At 42.1% G+C, this 20,235-nt stretch overlaps 1 protein-coding gene across 2 annotated transcripts; it reads left to right on the top strand.

Annotated features, from left to right (window-relative positions):
* Positions 1-3,300: 3,300 nt before the first annotated feature.
* On the top strand, positions 3,301-19,458 carry traf3ip1 (TNF receptor-associated factor 3 interacting protein 1). Of its 2 annotated transcripts, XM_070976489.1 has the most exons (16): positions 3,301-3,557; positions 5,048-5,116; positions 6,377-6,538; positions 7,409-7,537; positions 7,724-8,158; positions 8,239-8,313; positions 8,805-8,828; positions 9,249-9,324; positions 9,751-9,771; positions 10,543-10,630; positions 11,359-11,451; positions 11,667-11,802; positions 11,887-11,923; positions 12,076-12,152; positions 17,462-17,679; positions 18,031-19,458. In XM_070976489.1, exons 1-16 carry the CDS (start codon positions 3,435-3,437, stop codon positions 18,194-18,196), a joined length of 1,929 nt encoding a protein of 642 aa, XP_070832590.1. In that variant the 5' UTR covers positions 3,301-3,434; the 3' UTR covers positions 18,197-19,458. The 2 variants fall into 2 exon arrangements, with proteins under 2 accessions (XP_070832590.1, XP_070832591.1); XM_070976490.1 differs by lacking the exon at positions 8,805-8,828 and having other exon boundaries at positions 3,307-3,557.
* The last annotated feature ends 777 nt before the right edge of the window (positions 19,459-20,235 follow it).

Raw genomic sequence — 20,235 nt, forward strand, 5'->3', positions numbered from 1 at the left:
CAATAATTAGATAATGCTGCTGCTGCCGGTGCGCCGTTACCACCGTTCATTATGTGAACTGCAGTCATGAAAAGCAACTTGTAGAACAAACGACTAGGAGGGAAAGCAAGCAGTGAAAGTGACACAAAGAGAGAAAGTGAGGACATGTGACAGCAAACAGATGACAGGCTTCAGTCAGAATCAGTGTTTATCTATAAAATCTGAATCTTCAGTCCAAGTTTCCCAACACTTCCCACACCATCATTAAGAATACTGAACTACTGAGTCAGTTAGCCTTTGTTCCTCTCCTCCTTCTCATCGGCGCCATATCTGCGCCATCTGTTATTCCTCTTAAAAGACATAAAAACTGCTGTGAGACTCTGAATGTGTTTCAAAGTTAGTTAAGAAACTCTCAACTGAGGAGTGTTAGTAAGTTTTGCCATCTAATTGAATCTCAGAGGAGCATGAGGGAATAAATATTTGCTATTGACTACCCTATTAGACTAAACATTGATTATTACTATACAGTGATGAATAATGCAATGTTTACCAACTCTGGAGGATTCTGGGAACGTGGGAGCCATCAGGAGTCTCCTCCTGTGAAAAATAATATAAATGGAAGATTAAGTCAATTATGAGGCCAAATAAAGTGTGTATTTAACAGATGCTCACTTCAAGAGGCTGTTTAACCTTTAATTATGCCTCATATTGTTACAGTGTCCATGATTCACCTTAAGCTAATTGACTAATTGACATTACATATCAATTTACATAAATGGTGAAAATAGGGCATCCAGAGCCACCTTATTATGAAATGTTCATATAGCTATTAACTCTCTATATCAGTCATTTCATCTGCATTTTTCACTGTTTGCTGCCATTTCTACATGTGTGCACTGGTTTACACCGAAAAAAGGTTTCTTCATATACATTCAGTACTCTTAAGGCTACTCAAGCATGATCAAATCCTCTCTGACCTTTTTCTGGATGGACTTCACAGCAACAGATGCCTTCTACAGCAAACAATTCTGTTTATTTTAGATCTGAGATTAGAAGAAGGAAAGAAAAAGGAATTCACAGACTGTTCGTAAACTTCTGGCTTGCTTTATCAGGCAAGTTAGAAAATGTTTTTTAGGTCGGACTTACAGAATATTCCTGTCTGGTTTGCTTGCCAGTGATAACACAGCGTAACAAGCTATAAAAGTATGAAAGCCATCTTATTTAAATTGTCCTAAACATTGTATAATTGAGTTGTGAACAGAGTAATGATGATGAACAATCAGATGAAGTACTGGAATGTTCAGGCACTCAAAGGCAGCCTGTAAAATATTCAGCTTTTTCCTCAAACCTGACAAAAATCAAAAGTAAGAGCCAGATTTTGCCCTGCAGGTGGTCTTTGTTGTTCATGTGTTAAGAAACGCCAGTAGAAACTTCCATTCAGCTCCCTTCCAGGAAACCAGCTGTGTGATTAATGAATATAATTCTAACCTTTCTTCATCGCCTGCTTGGCAGGTATTAAGGAGCCATTGTGCTCCCCCTGAAACCAGGCCCAACTCTGGGTTACAAGGACAGCGCAGGATGTGCGAGCCCAAATTTTAACATCCAGTATTTTTCAGCAGTAATAAACCAGAGTTACTGTGTTACCTTGACTGAACTGGCAGTTGTCTCGATGATGGATGACCATCAGAGGCCTCTGACTGTGAGAGCAAAGCCTCGGAGAAACAGCTCAACACATTCCTCAACACAATAAGCACAATGATGGGTGTGAATGCAGTCTTGCGCATCATAATCCCTGAGAAATCGAGGTCCCCGTGTCAGATTTTAAAAGAATAATGACAAATAAAAGGCTATTTTTTGGCTTTTATGGGACAGTAATGGTGCTTTACTCCATTAGTAATATAACAGATGGAATTCTGCATTATACAGTATTCAACCCCAACATGAACCAGTAAGTCACCCAATCATCCATATGGTCACATCAGGATGAAAATATCGGCTCCCAGACTGCATAAGAATATTCGTATGGCATTCACAGTTGTACAAAACAATATGAACGATGCGTTTTTCTATTCAAATTATGAATCTCGCACAGAACCTTCAGAGGTATCCATGATTAGGAGGCGGTATTTTGAGGAGCTGTCTCTCACTTTCTGTGTAATCAGGCGACATTAATTTATATGCACACCATCTGTGAGGATGCAGCTACTGTATATCAATGAATTAAAGGGCACAAATTACACTTTCTCATTTACATTTTGTTCTCAGGTACTCATCAAATATTCGAGACTGTTATCAAGGTGTCGAGTCTCACCTTTAGACCATCTTTGACGGCCCCTCTTCACCCAACTAATGCTACCCCCCCATCCTTCGGGACAAAACAGCGATGAATATTGCACACTGTTTTGTGTCTCTATCGTCATAAATCATTTCAGTGACATGCAAAATTCAAATTCACGACTTTATTTGTGCGTCTTGTGACACAAACCCAAGCTCCCATTCTTGGAATGGAAACTGGAGCTGTGCACGCTCGAAGAAAGGAGGGCGTGCACCTCTCGACGAGGACTGAGGGTTTGCTTTCTTTCTCTCCTGCACTGGCACAGATACCAAAGAACAAAGCAAACAAGACCCAACGAAGCATCACTTCCTGTCCTTTGAGAGGACTGCAGTGACAGTTGGTGACTGGATTAGAATGAGATTCAGTGAGATGCTAATTTAACAGAATCAGATTTTTTGACCCACTGTGGCCAATCGGGATTTGCTGACAGCACATTTTACAGATATCTGCAGTTCAATTTTCCCTCTGACTCATATTCAAACAGCTGTTTATACAGTGGTAATGTGAATGCAGCAGTTTAAAGAACTCCTAAATGTCATCTGCATCTGCACTATTATTAAAAGCTCCAGCTGCTGCTATGTTGAAATATCCATTTTGTGAGCTGTAATTCTGAACATATTAATTATGTCTGTTTCTGAGTCTTTGTATTATTCCAACAAAAACTGGAACCTGATTACTGTAATTATAAAGGAGGATTAGAACAATCAATTGAAATCCCTAAATCAAATCCCTAATCATACACAGCATTTTCAGTAACAAGGTTTTAACTGTGGGAGGCATCTATCTATCTATCTATCTATCTATCTATCTATCTATCTATCTATCTATCTATCTATCTATCTATCTATCTATCTATCTATCTATCTATCTATCTATCTATCTATCTATCTATCTATCTACAGCGTTGCTGCAGATTGTTAGCTGTTGCTATGGGCGCAAGCAGTGCTTAGCAACCGTAAACCCTCCGCGCATGCGCAGTCTTCCTTAATGATGCACTGTGGGATTGCAGAATATTGACATAGCAACCAGGCGACAGAGCCGCCAAGTTTTCCTCACTCCGTATTAGTTTTTCCTGTCTCTTCTGCGTTTAAACTTCCTCACTTTACTTTCGCCTGCTGCCATGAATGGCACAGTGGTGAAAAAGACCCAGGACACGCTGGGTAAAGTGATAAAGAAACCGCCTCTCACGGATAAACTGCTAAGCAAGCCGCCGTTTCGGTACTTACACGACATCTTCAGTGAGGTGAGACTCTTACACGAACGCTACGATAACGTCAGCAAGTTGGTGTTTGTTTAATTGCTACCATGAATTTCTTTTGGACATATTTGTGAAAAGTCTAACGACAACTGGACCTATGTCATTTTTAAGCACGAGGCAAACGTGCCAGTTAGCTTGCTAATACACCTAGGTTAGCATGAAGTAAGCTAACCAAGTAAGTTAGCTAACACGAACTTCGCAGTAACGTTTGAGCTGTTTCTCAAGCCATCAAATTGTTTGTCGTTGTACGAATAAGGTCGGTCAAGCAGTAAAAACCTTAAGGTTAATCATCAGCCTCAGAAACAGCTGCTAACGTTAACTAGCAATTCAAAGTTTGGCGGTCCAGTAAGTTAATAGAGCTGCTGGGTTAGCTAACCGCTAGGTAGCAAAGTCTACAGCGTCGTTTAGTTGCTAGGCACGACCTGAGCCACATAGGGATCAACAAACCAATTTGTCCACTATTAATGATTGTGAGTTCCAAGTCGGTTAAATTTGTCTGGTTCTTCGAATCCGTCACGTTGAGATCACGGCTGCTGAGCAGCTTAATGTAGCTTGGCTGTTTTCTAATACTGAGGGTTACGCCGTGCTATAGTTAATCGCTGTGAATATATACATCATTGCTACCATTTTTGGATTCTGTCGGTGTTGTTCAAAGTTGCTTGCAAAACCAGTGGAGGTACTCGAAGCCTTTCTGGATACGTTTTGGCAAGCGCTGAGGAGCTTATTGATGAACTCCACAGTAGAGTGTCTGTTTCCTTAGCAGCTGGGATCAGTTTAATAAGACACAGCAGCGTTTACTTTCAGGTGAAAAGACGGTCAAGTACAAACTGGGATCAGCCACTACCTACTGATCACAAATCATTTGTTTTCATCTACTTGGTGCATATCATAGAGTTGACTAGATGAGTTAGATGGTATGAGGAAAGTTATTTTCAGATGGACATTATAGATAGAGTATACAAAACACATATACCCTTTTTTCAAACTTTCTGATGCTGATTGTATAATCGTGTGCACGGTAGGAAGCCTCAAGGTTAGCCTCAATAAATTATGAGTGGGCTTTTTCTCAACTGCATTTGATTTATTTTTCATAACTAACTTGTGACACAAAAACTCTTTGATGTGGTGTTGCGCACAGTAAAATCTGTTTCGCCTTTTTAAATGGATGTGAAATCTCCTTTCCACTCTCCACCTGTTGAGTAGTCTAATATTTCAGTGTATTCATGTTTTTCTTGCGTTAAGGGAAGTGTGACGGCATGTGAGATTCATTTCTTCTGATTAGCAATGTGTTTGACTGCAGGGTTTGTCTTTCACACAACTGTTTTTTCACCACAGATAGCCACTTTAAAGCTGATGCTGTGTTATAGCCGCCTAATAGTGGTCTACAGCATGTATCGTGTAGGTCTTTGAAACACTTAATATTGTAAAATATTTTCCAACTGAGTGTGAAACCTTTTATTTCTCACCCCTTTCAGGTCATAAGGACCACAGGTTTCATGAAAGGCTTGTATGGAGAAAATGAACTGAAGTCAGATAACGTTAAGGTAAGTTGGCCACACTCTGCCCACCAGGTTAAACTGTATAGCTATTGTTTTTTTAGTAATCTCTGGCCTTCTGCTATACAAAACTAATGTCACTATTCCCTGGTTAATAGTGTCCATCTCATATTCAGTCATTTGTCTCTGTTAATGTGCTTGTTTGTGCACAGAATATGTATTTATGCCCTAAGCAGCAGCCTGTCTTTTGTATGAGGTCAGCTGTGCGTTACATGGGATGAGCTGAGGTTGTCTGTGTGTGGGGGTAACCCTACACGCTGCCGGTGTGACACACTGAGTGAGAGGATCTGGCAGGACATGACTAAGAGGGCCTGCCAAGGTGTCAGAACTCAAGTCTGCTGTTTGACAGCTGACCCCAAATCAGTATTGAATAGGAATATGCTAGGCTTTGATAAATGTCAATGTCAATGCTTAACAAGTTACTGTAATTTCTGTAATGTTTGTATATCAAATGCTTTGCATTCTTAAACGCATTGATGTTAATGCTTTGATACTGTAGCAGAATCAACAGATGTGAAGTTCATCACTGCTGAGGCCACCTTATTATCAGTTGTCACACAGAAGGGCCAGGTGGTTGCACCAGCTACAAGTCCTTATGTTACACAGTTGGCAGACCTCTCAGATGCAGCAGGCTGATAAGACGAGAAGCACTGCTTAGCTCGGTCATTTGTCTGCCATAGAGACTGTTTTATTTACATGCATACAAGAATTCAAGAAAAAAAATCAAAGGAGGGCTGGATATTTGTTTTCTTGTTATAAATCCATGTTTTCCATTTCCTCTTTCCGGCTGCTTTAAAATGCAATGTGTTACTCATTGGCCCTCCGAGATTCGGGATTTGCCCTTGATTTGCTTGTTTTTATGTTCAGAAAGCCAACTCCTTCACACCATAGAAATAGGTTAGTCAGATTTGTAATGTGCAGAAAATTATTTTTAAGATTTACACATTGCAAGATAAAACCAAATGTCTTAGTCTAAGTAGCCTGGTCAACAAAGGAGAGGAAACTGAGTTAAAGAATAGACACAAGTTGCAATTGTTGGGTCAATTATAGTCAGAAATTGGGTGTCAGGACAGATTGGACAAAGTTGGACAGAATATGCTACTCAACAACTCTGCCTGACTATGCTAACTATGTAGAACTCTGAACTGTTGGAAAGTAACTCCAGGCGGAGTTCTGTTGCTTTCAAAGTTACATCCTTATCTCTCCTGTGAACTCACCTGCTCACCACAGCATCTTTCTTCTTTCTAGGATAAGGACTCTAAGATAGTCTTTCTACAGAAAGCAATAGATGTCGTGATGCTGGTGAGTGGCGAGCCCCTGGCGGCAAAACCACCGCGCATTGTTGCCGGCCATGAGCCTGAGAAAACCAATGAGCTGCTGCAGGCCTTGGCCAAGTGCTGCCTCAACAAGGTCTGTGTTCTTGGGAGATTATAGACACACGCACGCACGCACGCACGCACGCACGCACGCACGCACGCACGCACGCACGCACACACACACACACACACACACACACACACACACACACACACACACTCACACACACAGGTGAATTGAAAACATTCACCCTCCAGTTCTGCAATATCTCCATATCATTCATTGATCATGTTGCCTATGCTCAACTAGAGAGGCAAAGTTATGGCACTACATAAAAGAGGATTCAGTGTGTTATTTGTACCGTCAAAATATTATGCTCTTGGGAAAATTGTCCAGCTGCCTCAGGGAAACCTTTGAAATATTTTAATTGCACCCTGGAGATGGAGTGTAAACATATGAGCTGGTGCCGGGGTTGTAGTTGTTCTTTAAACAGCATCTTGCTACCATGTCATAAAGATGATTCTTGACATTTTAAATGTTTCTTGGATCTTGTGGAACATATATTTTCTCCGACAACTGGTTACAACTGTAATCTAGATAGTATGTCAGTAATAGTAATGAACATTTTGCTCTGAAAGTAAGATACATTCAGATAAACAATGGATAAGCTGAGTGGGACTAGGTCAAATACATGCTACATGGTTGCTGATGAACCCAATTAAAATGCCAAAGTACAATTTGTTGCTGACTTTTGTTTTAGATATTGTATCTTTTTCTATGAACATGCTTAACACTGGTAAATAGAAATTTTACATTTTTGCCTCAGTGTTATGTTGTGCTGAACCCTCACTGAACCCTTTTATTTGTCCTTTCCACAGAGTACCCCCTTTCTAACTGTTACAATTGCAGTGTAGAAAATGCTTTCCGTATTTAATTGAATGGTATTTCTGCACTCCTCTGCAGCTGTCCAGTGACGATGCAGTGAAGCGAGTTCTTGCTGGAGAAAAGGTAGACATAAAGACAAAGGCCAGCACCTCCAGGTCCCAGGACAAGGAGAATAGGGAGGGACGTGAACGTCATCTGGATAGAGAGGTATAGGCCACTTGAATTATTGAATTTGTTACACAAATTTGCTCTTAATTGCTCTTAATGTGTTAGCGTTTAGCATTTGCAGGCTTTGTTTGAAAAATCAATGAGCTGACCGGATGACAAGTTTCTCAGTAAATAACTGCGGTTGGCATGAGACCTCACCCTTTGTGTTGGTTTGGACTGTTCCAGGAGAAGAAAAAGATTACAGAGCGCAGCGGCAGCCGGGACCAGAAGGACCCACACCAGCCCAAAGAGCAGGACAGCCGACGAAGAGATGTGGAGAAAGAGCACCACCGTGACAGAGAGCGCTCTGACAAACACCACCGCAGTGAACAGGACCCCCACGCCAAAGACCGCGACAAAGACAAGAGCCGCGAGCGGGAGCGAGACAGGGATAAAGACAAAGGACGAGCCAAGGACAGGGACAGGGACAAGGAGAAGGACAGAGAGCGGGATCGAGACAGAGAAAAAGACAAGGAGAGGGACAAGGACCGAGAAAAGGCGAGAGACAGGGATTCTCACAGAGATCGGGAAAGAGACAAACGAAGAGACAGAGAGAGGGAGAGAGAGAGACACAAAGACGGGGAAGAGAGGAACAAAAGTGGAGAGAGTGGCAATAGCAAGGTATGCTACTCAACCCACACACATCTTAAATGTTAGCAACAATGCCTTTATTTACATTCTGTGTGTATGCTTGTGCTCAGGCCAGAGTATCAGAGGAACCACAGCACAAGCCCAGCCCCGAAGAGCCCAGCAGAACAGCCAAACCCGTGCCAGCGGTAAGTTCCGTCATTTGGCAGAATATTTGCACATAATATGGTGTCTGTGGTCAGGACCATTTGATTTTCCCATCTGCAATTATGGTGTGGCAGAGTTTCCTGTACACCAAGTCAGCCCAAGCAAGAAACATAGAGTTGGTCACTGATTTTACATGTTCAATTAAACTTGCCATTTTCTACACCTTTTTCAATTCAGTTCAAATTTATTTTCTAATGTTGTGCCTCTTATTCTTGCAAGGAACCTCAACCAGCTGAAGAGGTATTTAACCCTGCAGAGACAATTCGCAGAAAATTAGACCTGTGAATTACAGACATTGGAGTGTTAGATTTAGTGACTTTTGCAATGGCCTTAGGGTGGCAGGCTGCTTGGCTTAGTGCTAATTTGGGCTGTAGTGTACAACAAACAGATCTTGTTTCTTCTTATTATATGTATGATTGATAAATGTTGCTATCTAGTATATAGCATAATACTGTGTTCTCTGCCTGTGCAGCCTGCAGAAGCAGTTGAGAACCAGGTAAGAACTTACTCAGTTTCTGCAGATGTCACTTTTGCAATGCTAAACCTAAAGGTCTAGCCAATATGCTGAGACTTATTTATGACAGAGGATATATGTTTGAGCTCCATAACCCCACAATTCAGTTGACTGACTTTCTTGTTCAGATGTGGGATACTCATTTCAGAGTTGAAATGTTAGTTTGACCGTGTGTAGCGAGACTTTGAGATGTTCAGTTAAGCATAACTGGACTTCTCAAGCGTGGTGAGTTTGGTGTGGTAAGTTTCAAGATTTATTGGTGCTGAAAAGCACTGTACCACACCTCAGCATACCTCAGGTTTACCAAAGAAAATGATAGATGGTTAGCACATGAGAGTTGCTTTTCAGCGCTTACTGTCCTAAAGTTTTATCTTTTCGCTGCTTGTCTTTCCTCTTCCACAGTCTGATAGTCCAGCTAGAATACCTCGGCCTTCATCTGCCAAAGGGCAGAGACGGAGACCCAAAATTGGAGGTCAAGGTAATGTCCCCCCTTTCCCCATTTTAATCACCTGCTGTATACCAATGAGGTACATAGTTAATAGAGATGTATTAAATAGCTTCACTTTAATCACTGACAGAAGGGCTTTTTGGGATGTCCAGATTGATTTTACAGTTCACTGCTTTTCTTTTACACTCCATTTACCTTGTAAAATCACTGACTGGTTTCCTTCAGTGGGAGGTAGGAGTGACTCATCAAGATCACTGTTGGCAGAGGCAATGCGAACTTCGTAGAACTGACATTAAGAAAAAGTTTTCCAAAAAGGATTTTCCTAAAAATATGACAAAATTACATGTCCTGTTTGTCCATCTGTTTTACTTTACATGTCACATTGCTCTGTGATCATACTCCTAGTTTTATTAGAAAGGAAACTAATGATGCTTTGTTTTTTTCTGCTCTCAACAGATGAATCTGACAGTGATGGAGGTAATTGTTCTCTGTCTCATCTCTCTTGTGCATATGCATGCAAAAAAAAAAAAAAAAAAAGAGCATGAAGGTTTCTAATGTGGAAATGGGGTCAATGTGACAGGAGAGGTGGTGCACTGGATTTTGATAAGTAAGTTTGGTATTTTCAGTAATGGAGAAGGAGAGTATTCATATCAATCACTCTCATAAATAAGCAATATAACCAATACTTTGGTACTGAAAGTAGAGGGCATGAAATGAATGATCTTCTAACCTGACTCAGAGAAATGGCAGAGTGCTCCTTTGTGTTCAGGCTGCACATTGAGTCTCAGAGTTGGTGCAATCACGCATTCAGTGACATACTCAGTGATATTCATTGTTAACGTATCTGAGCAAGTCAGTCAGGTTTATTTATGAAGCTCAGTATCAGATGTGATGTCTCAACGAGTTTTATAGGCCCACCATAGCAGCAGAGGAGGAAAACCTCCTCAAGAAACCCTTAGCACAGACAGATAAAAAAAGAAAACCAAGAAATGTCAGGAGGGACAAAACAAGAACACACATAGGCAAGAAAAAGTAATTAACAGAGCAGAAATAAACAGAAAGTTAAAATAGCTTATAGAAATTCCAGAAAGGGTAAATCCAGAAGGATAAAACCCATTTAGGGGTCCAGTAGCCAGGAGTGTACTTGTTATAAAGAGGTATGCTTAAGTGTCAGCATCCACCAAGCAAAGCACAGCTGTAATGCTTGCCGTACTGAGCTAACGACAAGTCACTGTTGTCCTTTCACAGACGGAGATGCTCAGCTGGTCCAGAGATCTGCCCCCGAGGAAAGCGGAGACACTGCAGGCTCCTCAGCGCCATCTGACATGGCCTCCAGGTCTGTACAGTCAGCACTAAACCTTTGCTCGTTTCGTAAACGCGTTGCTGAGGCACTGCACAGGCTACTAAATCAAACATTATTCTTCACTTACAACAATTTCCACTGCATAAGCTGCTCTCACATTAATCTGTCAATCTGTCCGTTCACCATGCTCGGCACAGTATGATCAGCACCTGAACAAAACATAAAGTCATATTCTATAATCGCAACTTAATAAGTATTATATTTATGAAGCTAATGACGTTTTGGTTGAGAATGTTAATATGTTTATTCAGTTTTTAGGGTGTAGTACGAATGTTATTGCCTCATATTGTATTGCTATTTATTTAAAATTTATGATAGTTTTGCTTTTGAAACCGGCTTGTTCCTGGGCCTGATCCAGGATCAGTTCCAGTAGGTTGCACAGTTGAATAATTGCTTTTAATTTGGGTAATTATGAATGTTCTGGTCTTTATCTGACAAATCGGTTACAATCGATTGGCTGGGCAGCTGTGTTGTAGCAGTTTTACTGTTATTAATGTTGTGAATGTTTATTGTTCTGAGCAACAGTTATAATCCGAAAATCTGAATGACTCAGTGTAGCTGTCACAAAGTAGACCTTCAGCAAAATCGCAGCGCTGTTAACAGAGAATTTGGCTCGTCATAGTAGTCGAGAAGAAAACATTGCTTGCGAAACAAAGTAGAAATTACTTGAAATAATTTGTGTATAATCCCTTCATCTACAGCAACAGGCTAATACCACGGCCCAGCAGTGCTCGGCCAGCACCTCCTCGAGTCAAGAGACAGGAAAGTCACAACGATGTGACCCCAGCTGAGAGGTGACTTCACCACACATGTTCACAAACTCTAATTTATACTGGTAAAAAGAAGACCTCCTTTTATTTGTGGGTGCATTCTTATTCTGAACCCAAGTGTCATGGCTGCCAGCGGGAGAGATGGATCACTACTCCGGATTATTAAACTGAATCTCATACAGTATCTGCGATATAAGGTTTCAGTTAGAAATGAGTCATGCTCTCTGCCCGTCTCTCAGGCTGTCCAGTGCCAAGCCTTCAGCACCAGTCATCATGGATGGGAAGAGGCTGTCTGAGGATGAGGAGGACGAAGACGAGCAGTTTGTCGTGGAGGAGGCGGCCCCTCCGTCTTTAGATGCTGCTGAGATGGAGGTGGTAAGTGACTTGAACAGCGAGTTGTTCAGATGCTACTGGAAAACATAAACCTTGCTAAGTGATCTCCTATTTTTTCTCTTACAGGAGCGTGCACGAGAACTGGACAGTGAAGACAAACATGGTACTCGGTCATATTTGTTTTGCTTTTTAGTTGTTTTTGGAGGAGCGGTAATGCCACATTCTCTCTTGATTCTCTTCTTGCTGAATTACGCCACCAGATGGTTTGAGGAATCAGATCCCTCACCTTTCCTCTCATTGTTTCTCTTGCTGTAGGTGGCCTTGTGAAAAAGATCCTCGAGACCAAGAAAGACTATGAATTGTCTCCATCCTCCCCAAAATCTAAAGAACAGGTATGTACAGTTGTAGTAGCATCAATAGTCACCACTAGAGGGCAGTGTCAGCCCAGTTCTCTCCAGCTCATCTCTCTCAGTGACTCAGAGCTTGTGTTAAACCTGGCCTTCAGTTGTATCAGCCATTCTTTTCAGAAAGTGTGCTCCCAAGTGTTTTAACCACAGTGAAATGCCCAGTGCAACACTGGTCATTATCAAAAGAAAGATATAAACAAATGGAGCAGAGAGGTGTAATTGCACTGCCTTGAAACCACAAAAATGTTCCCCTTCAGTGAAGCTGAGGGGCTAATAGCCAGACAAGCAAGTATGGCCTTTAACAGACCACACAAACTTGATACACATATCAAGATGTCTGGAGCAAAATGAGCTTGTTTTCTGGGGCTGCTCAGTATCTTAGGTATGCTTATGTTTTGTGATTACAGACCTCTGTTCTGTGTATAGTTTGAGGATATCTGCCATCTTGGTAACTAGAACTTTTAGAGCACTTAGTTTTGACTGTTCATACTGCTTGTGGACTTATTTCACTTATTGTGGAGGTGGTTCCAGAAAACAGATGATGTGCAATCAGTTTTTCAGTCATTGAGGTTTTCAGTTCTGCTGTATTTTGTCTCCAGGCGTCATCCATTAACACTTCAACGCACACAGGACTCAGGCTTTCTTTAGAAGTTCCTTGTTTCCCCTCGTCTTCTGTTTGCGTTGGATTTCATATTAGACGTGATCGACCATCTTTTTCAAGGTGACACATTGCTGCTGGTGCTCAGGCATTCCTCTCTGTCAGCCTATTTATCAGCCAGAGAGAGAGAGGTCTTTCATCATTATTTGGAGTGTGAATCAGTGTGAAGCTTACAGTTTGGTCTGTACTCCATGGCGTGAGGTGGCGTACGCTGTCTGCTTTGGGTGGTCCTCTTCACTGAAGCATACTCTTCCCGGCATCCCTTCCTAGCTGACCACCCTGACTCTGATGGATGCTCTGTTTTGGACTGTCACTCATGCAGAAAGGCCCCCGATCTATCCCCTCCTAGCTGCAGCCTCAGATATCATCCCTCATAACTTGCACCTGAACCAGGAGTTTGTTTGTATGTGTTAAATGTATTTCTTACATATCCACCTCAGCGCATGTTGTGGAAAGAATTTTAAACAAAAAAGTGAAAGCGAACATACATACACGGGCACAACATCCAAAACAGCAGAGCTCTTTGTGTAACATGAGCAAGGCCTTGTAGAGTTTATCCTAATTTTCCTAATGCAGCCTCCTCAGTTTTCAAACCTTCATTTCTGAATATCCTGGTCTGCACAGGCAGCTTAGAGCAGGTATGTCTGCACATAGGAGCTGCTCAGTCCGCCCCTCCATCATTATTGGCCTTGCCTCGTCAGCTGTATAAAGAACTATAATGACTTCCTTCCAGACATGAAAGGGTGGAGAGGTCAGCTTAATGGAGTCTTTTTTTTTTTTTTCTTTTTTCCTTGTAATCACGGCAAAACACGCAGGGTCAAAAATGTAAATATTGAGCTTCCTCATTCTATGTGGTATGACGGGTTTGAAATTTCAGCTGTCGCAATTCATTTTCTTAAACACCAAAGTTTATCAAAACACTGCGTCCGAATGAGTCACCAGCCACCCTGATTTAAAATCCAACATCACGTCGAGTTCAATAACACTGGCCTTTGGACCGTTTTGTATATTTTATGAAAATCCAGTCTATATGTTCTTATCCCCGTAGTAATTTATGTTCTTTGTCATTTCTGAATTAATTTTGCTATTGTTAATGCCAGCGTGGAGCTGCTTCATTGCAGTGCTGATGTAAATAAAGGGAATTCTTAAACAGTCAGATGATTGTATTTGCCATGTCCCACCACAGTGTGTGTGACTGAAGAATTTGCTGTATATTTATGGGGATGACCTTCCTCATGACCCCTCGGCGGTATTGTATATTATTCCAAGATACTTCTCTTTTTATTTAGACAGAATCTGCCCCTTGCAGCAGCTGCGTTTTCATAAGATTTTTTGTGTACTCTTTCTCCCTTTTCTTTACCCCCATCAAATTAGCCTTGATGAAGGTTTGTAATGTATAAATAAACCCTGTGGCATACAAATGGATGGCTGTTGAGTGAGAGTCACGGAGGAGAAGGGCCAGAATACTCTCTGCAGAATTGTCAAGAAAATAAATACTCCTCTCTGCAGACCTCTGTGTCTTCATAAACATCCAGCGTTTTTTGTGGAAACATAAGGAAATGGCCCTGTGGCATTCCATCAGTCATATTACTTTTGCAGAGGTCATATTGGAATTTGGTCAGGTTTATGGGGAGTACCCACCTGAGAGCCTGAGCATGATCAGAAATCATGTCTTCAGACTCTTCAGAACTGCTTTTTGTCTCAAGGAGAACATTTGAGTGACGAACCACCGTATTAAAATCCAGTTTCCATTTTCAGTTAGTGCAGCATTTCCAGTGGTGCCTTTGGAAGTTTCCTCTCAGTTCACCCTGCAGCAGGGAGGTGATCTCAGTTGTCTCCCCAGTGACCTTGCAACAACATCCTGTAACCTCCTTGGCTGTAAGCTTTTCTCTTCACCTCACTGAATCCAAGCTATTTTTATGATCTAGCTAGACTCTTGACTGGCCTTCTATGAAAAATGGCGAGGAAGCTCATAAACAACGTCCAGAGCCAGTTCTCATCCTGTGCCTCAGTCCCTGACTCACCCCTCACATCATCTACAGGAACACTTTATAAAAGTCATCAGGATGTGCATCAGTGTCTTCAAACAGCCACCAGTAGCCAGTAGAATTGTTCCCAGAAGCTCCAAAGCAGCTCTGTGTGGTCTTCAGTGATCTATACGCCCCTTTGGCGAATCCTTTTTTTCATATTTGTGTTAGTGATGATGAAAGAGCAGTTCACTTGAGTTCAAAAAGAGTGATTAGCAGCTGACATTTGAGCTTGCTGTGCCACAAACCTACTGCAGCCGCTATAACTTCAACTGGATTGAGGGCAAGGCGGTTCTAATGAGAGGTTTGTGCTCTCTCATCCTCCTGCTCTGACCAAAGTGAAGCTAATTAATGAACAGTAATGAATGAATAAATGAATGGAGCTTCTCTCCTCATGAGGGAAGCCGATCTCTCGCCATCAACAAGTCAAACTAGCGTCTAATTTAATGTTTTCCCTGCTGATGATACCCTAGAGGTTGATCCACTGCTGACAGGTTCTGTGCATGCACACCATTTTTCTTGTCAGAGGATACTTTGAAGAATGTTTTCCTCCTGCCTCAGAAAACCCTTATAAGCGGGCCATAAATTACATTTTTGCAAGCGGCTCCTAATTAAGCTGATTAGGCATGTGATGACTGGGTGAATTTCATGTTGTTATGTATCTTACAATGCCCCCATCAGAAGTTCATTCTCTTCTCTCTTTCTTTGAAGCAGAACCAAGCAGAAAGTTTGTAGTTAAAATGAAAGATTTCAACTCGAAAAGAGTGCTGCTGTCCAACAACAACAGAAATTCTGATGAAAACAAGATTGAAGTATTTATTTGCTTTGACAAGATAGAGACCTCTCAGTCTACCTCTTATTAGTCCACCTGCCCTTTCTACCAGCAGCCAGGGGCTGCGTCTTCCCCATTGCCTGGGGCTTTCATCACTGTCTGAGATAATGGGAAAACCTGCCCCCCCTTCCTCGTCTCTCACCTCCTGCTCCTCTGTGGTCACCGCGTCTAAATATTGTTCTGTGATCTGGGTGAGAAAAAGGAAAACTCGGAGCACACAGGTCTCGCAGACCCCGACAGAGACCTCCATAAAGCTGTGATTTATATCCACCCGGACAGAGTGCACACGAACCAGGGGTCATGTTTTCACGCCAGGTTTTTTATTTTCCAACAGAGAAGGGGAGGGGCGGCCGAGGCAGCAAGGGGACGGCAAATAGAATGAAGCCATGGGTCCTGTCTGGGCCGTGCAGACCAAACCACAGTCAGGCAGGCCGAATGAGCCGTAGAGTGTTTGTCTAGCTGCAGGGTTCACAGCACCCAGTGGAAAGCCACCCACCTTGTTAGGGGACCGCTGGGCCAAGGCGTTTCAACCCTCACACTCCTGAAGCACCACAGACGGCTAACAAAGAGCCAGGCTGTCAGAAATTTGTACTCGCTTCCTGAAAAGAATTGATGGCAAACAATGAGGCTTGATGTCATTTCTGCAGTGTGGTCTTGTCTAGTCAAGCTGCCTTTTCAGATTGTAATGACCGGCTCTTTGGTTTGTTTTAAGAGATGTCTTGATAAGGCAAATGCTATACACTCCAGCTAGGCTGAGCATATGTGGCCGGCCAGCCGAGCGCGCTCCATGACAGATTGTGTGTTTTGAAGAGGAAGCTGTCATTTAGTTTACACACTGTCGCAAATAAGCTTTCTGCTGCCTCATGAGGGCAGGTGCTCCCATCTGTGGAGCCAAATAGCAGAAATTGGGCCAAGAGTTGAACTTGAAAGGAGGCATAAGTGTAGTAGTTGTTACTCAATACTGTAGTAAAATAACCCCACTGCCACAGCCTGTTACTAAAATAAACAAGACTTTAAGAACAAGAGTGCGGGTGGGGGCTGTGAGTGCGTCCACTGCTTCGCCTGAACCTCTGCTTGATGTTGTGTGAGTGAGTGTGTGTGTGTGGCTTTGGGGTTGCCGTACTGAGTGCTTTCGCATCTCACACACACACTCACACACTCAGAGGCCTTGCGAAGCCCAGCTGAGCAAACATCCTTGGGTTTGCTCCCTGCCAAAGGAGGTCCTTCCCTGATACCTTCCCCTCCCTCTCGCCAACGGGGGACTGAGTGTAATTGGGGTATAGTGAACCCCTCCTCCTCCACCGTACACTGGAGGCCTTCATCAACCAGTGCCCATACTTTGGCCAACACAATTCAGCCGCACGTTTGATCTTTATATATACAGCTAGGTTGGTAGAATTCCTGCCTAACATTTTTAGCCTTGAAATCCTAAACCACTAAATGCAGCCTTGCTCTGGTTCTGGGCATTTGAGACTTTACTGGCAAAGGTAGAATTCCTAAAGAGGGTTTATTATGTTTTGGTCTAGGGACACACAAGTGATTTTTGTGTGTGTTCATACAGCTGTCTGATACGTGTTTAGTTAAAGTCGTGCATATGAAAACATTTCTTTCTGTGCCCGTTAAGACTTTGATCTAGAAGAAGCTGCTTATGAAATTCAGTTCATCTCTCCTTACAAATCAACACGTATGCTCCTCAGATTTGATTTAATCTTCATATTTTATACAAAAGTTGAATCCCCCAAACTTCACCCATGGTATTCACCGCCTCCACTTCCAGAACGTGGTGTCCGAAGCGGCGCAGAAGAAAGAGCGAGAAATGGTGACACGCGAGATCGAGCGCCTGCGCTCGTCCATCCAGATGGTGTGCCGCAGCACCCTGCCTTTGGGTAAGATCATGGACTACATTCAGGAGGACATGGACGCCATGCAGGCTGAACTGAACACCTGGCGCAGGGAGAACAAAGAGCACGCACAGGCCTTGCTGCAGGAGCAGAGGTGGGCTTGGCACATACACAGCACGCTTTAACTCATGTGTGCTTGAATATATTTTATTAACCGCACCAGTTCAAATACAGACTCTCATGCAAGGGTGCTGTCTCTCTGTTACATTTACTGAGTGAATTACTTCTTCCATTACTTCTCATGCGTCTTACTATTATGAAAGAAAGGAACACTTTGTTTCCTAACAGTGAAATTCTTAACAATTTCTGTTAAACTTCTACCATTTCTTTCTTCTCTTTTCCATGGACAGTATCTCCACCTGTTTTTTTTATTTTTGCATGTAAGCAATCATTCATGCCTTCTGTGTTTTTGTGTGTATGTGTTGCATGCTTGTATGTGCTGCAGAGCGACAGACAGGGCAGTGGAGCCTCTGAAGGCAGAACTAGCTGAGCTGGAGCAGCTGATCAGGGACCAGCAGGACAAGATCTGTGCTGTGAAGTCCAACATACTGAAGAATGAGGAGAAGATCCAGAAGATGGTGACCGGAATCAGCTTCTCCTCCAGAACCTGAAATAAGAAACAAGACGTAGAGTAAAAAACTGTCCTAAAAATGCACTGAAGATCGAAGGGACAAATGATGAATGATGGTAAGACCATTTTCCTTGGAGGTGATGTGGGACGGGACCAAACACTGCACTTTTAGGGTTTTTGTCAGAAAATGAGACGGAGCCAAAGACACGAGACACCATCAGTCGGATGTTGGTAAATAAAAGCTCCATGTGACCGTTTGGAGGTCTGACCAGCAGATCAATAAATAAATCAATGAAAAATATCTTCCTGCTCTGCACACTAAGCTTACTTTGACCCTTCTTCTGTAACGGTGCCTTCGTGGAATGAGCCACTGCACAGCTCATGACATGGAAGTTAGTCTAGATAGTTGTATTTAATGCTGACCAGTTCATGAAAAGCCCTCCATATTCCAAAATCAACAGTGATTAACACAAAACTGTTGTACATTCAGTAATCACCGGACCAATAGTGAGAATAATTTGAACCTTTTCCTTTGGTTCGTGTTTGATTGGAGTGGTAAGCAGACTCATGATCTGGCTCTTTTGCTGTTTTCCATAACGATTATTACATCTGCTGTCGTGTTATTGGATCAGCTATACGACGGGAGGAAAGTTCAAATACATTTTGTTGGGCTTGCATGGAGAAGTCTATGACTCCTGTGAGGAGTCTCAATGGCCTAATCAGTTTATTGTCATTTGAGTTTGTTCTGGGATCTTTTGCATGTTATACTGATCTTCTCTGTTTTTCTAATCCTTCTCTTTCAAGCTACCTTCCCTAAAAAAAAATGACAAAAAACATAATAATAATAATATTTAGACTGTTTTTAGCACCCTTTTCCTGTGCTCACAACAAGCTTATCCCATCCTGTAAAAAAAAACAAAAAAAAACAGTTTATCTCCATGTTACTTCACTGATGTGTTTTTGAAGCACCGCTGCACTTTGATAAGAGTCATAAGGGACGGTTCGAGTTGCATGGAAAAGACAGCAAAAGCAGTGTTACAATTCTTATTTCTATCTGTTATAAAACATAACATAGACTGAAACACACACACAATTGAATGTACTTTCAGGGAAACGTGCATGTGTATCCTTCCTCCTTGCAGTGAGCGTGCAGGATAGCTGCCATCATGGAGCTCCCTCCACCCTTTGTTCTGTAGGATTTGCCAAACTGTTTCTTTGTTGTGATGGAGACAATGTTTGGTCAGATGGCAACTTTGTGTTTGAACTCTCAAGTCTGTATAGATTAAAAAAGAAGAAAGACAATATTTTACTAGCCCTTTTTGTGACTTTAAAGAAATGTGCTTTACAGATGTAGCTACAATATGAAGCAATACGATGCTGATAATTGGATAGTAGAGACGTGAGACTGGAAGCACTGTCCCACTTTTCCTGAAATTATTTTCCACTGTCCCTCGCATAGTGGCCTATCTCATCCCAATAGTACCAATGTACTACTGCTCTTATGAGTGCGGTTGCTACCTCTGTTAGCTCTACTGCACATTTGTCTCCCAGAAGATTTAAGACTGTACACTGCCAGTGTTTACGGGAAATTATGTAATAAAAACACACACACTTGCTGTGACATCCTGGTCAGATTGATGAATGTACTGATGACTTTAAATGTTTTTTAATGCCCATTTGTATCGAAACTAGTCTTATTTTTCCAGATGTGAATGAACATGCCGTAGCTTCTCTCTCTGCTGCTCTTTCTGGATAGACCTTCAAAACACAGCTTCCATCGCCTCTTCAGACCGATAGGATAGGTGGTACAACGTGAGTGAAGAGCATGAATTATCTTTGTGAAAGGTGAAGTTGAGTTAGAAACAGTATATCTAGTAGAGCAGACAGCCAACGGGCAGAAATGTACTGTATAGCTTCTGATTGTCAAATTGTGGTTTGTTTGGACTTTTCAGAAACACCAGTAACTACAGGAAAAAATGAATTACACTCAAACACATTCAAAAAGAGGCACACTGCGTTGCTTAAGTGGGAAATATCTGTTAATGCTTTTTATTTGACTGATCTTTTCGATGGTTTCTG

Source organism: Chaetodon trifascialis, chromosome 12 (genome assembly GCF_039877785.1).
Source record: "Chaetodon trifascialis isolate fChaTrf1 chromosome 12, fChaTrf1.hap1, whole genome shotgun sequence".
In the NCBI taxonomy this organism is placed as follows: domain Eukaryota; kingdom Metazoa; phylum Chordata; class Actinopteri; order Chaetodontiformes; family Chaetodontidae; genus Chaetodon; species Chaetodon trifascialis.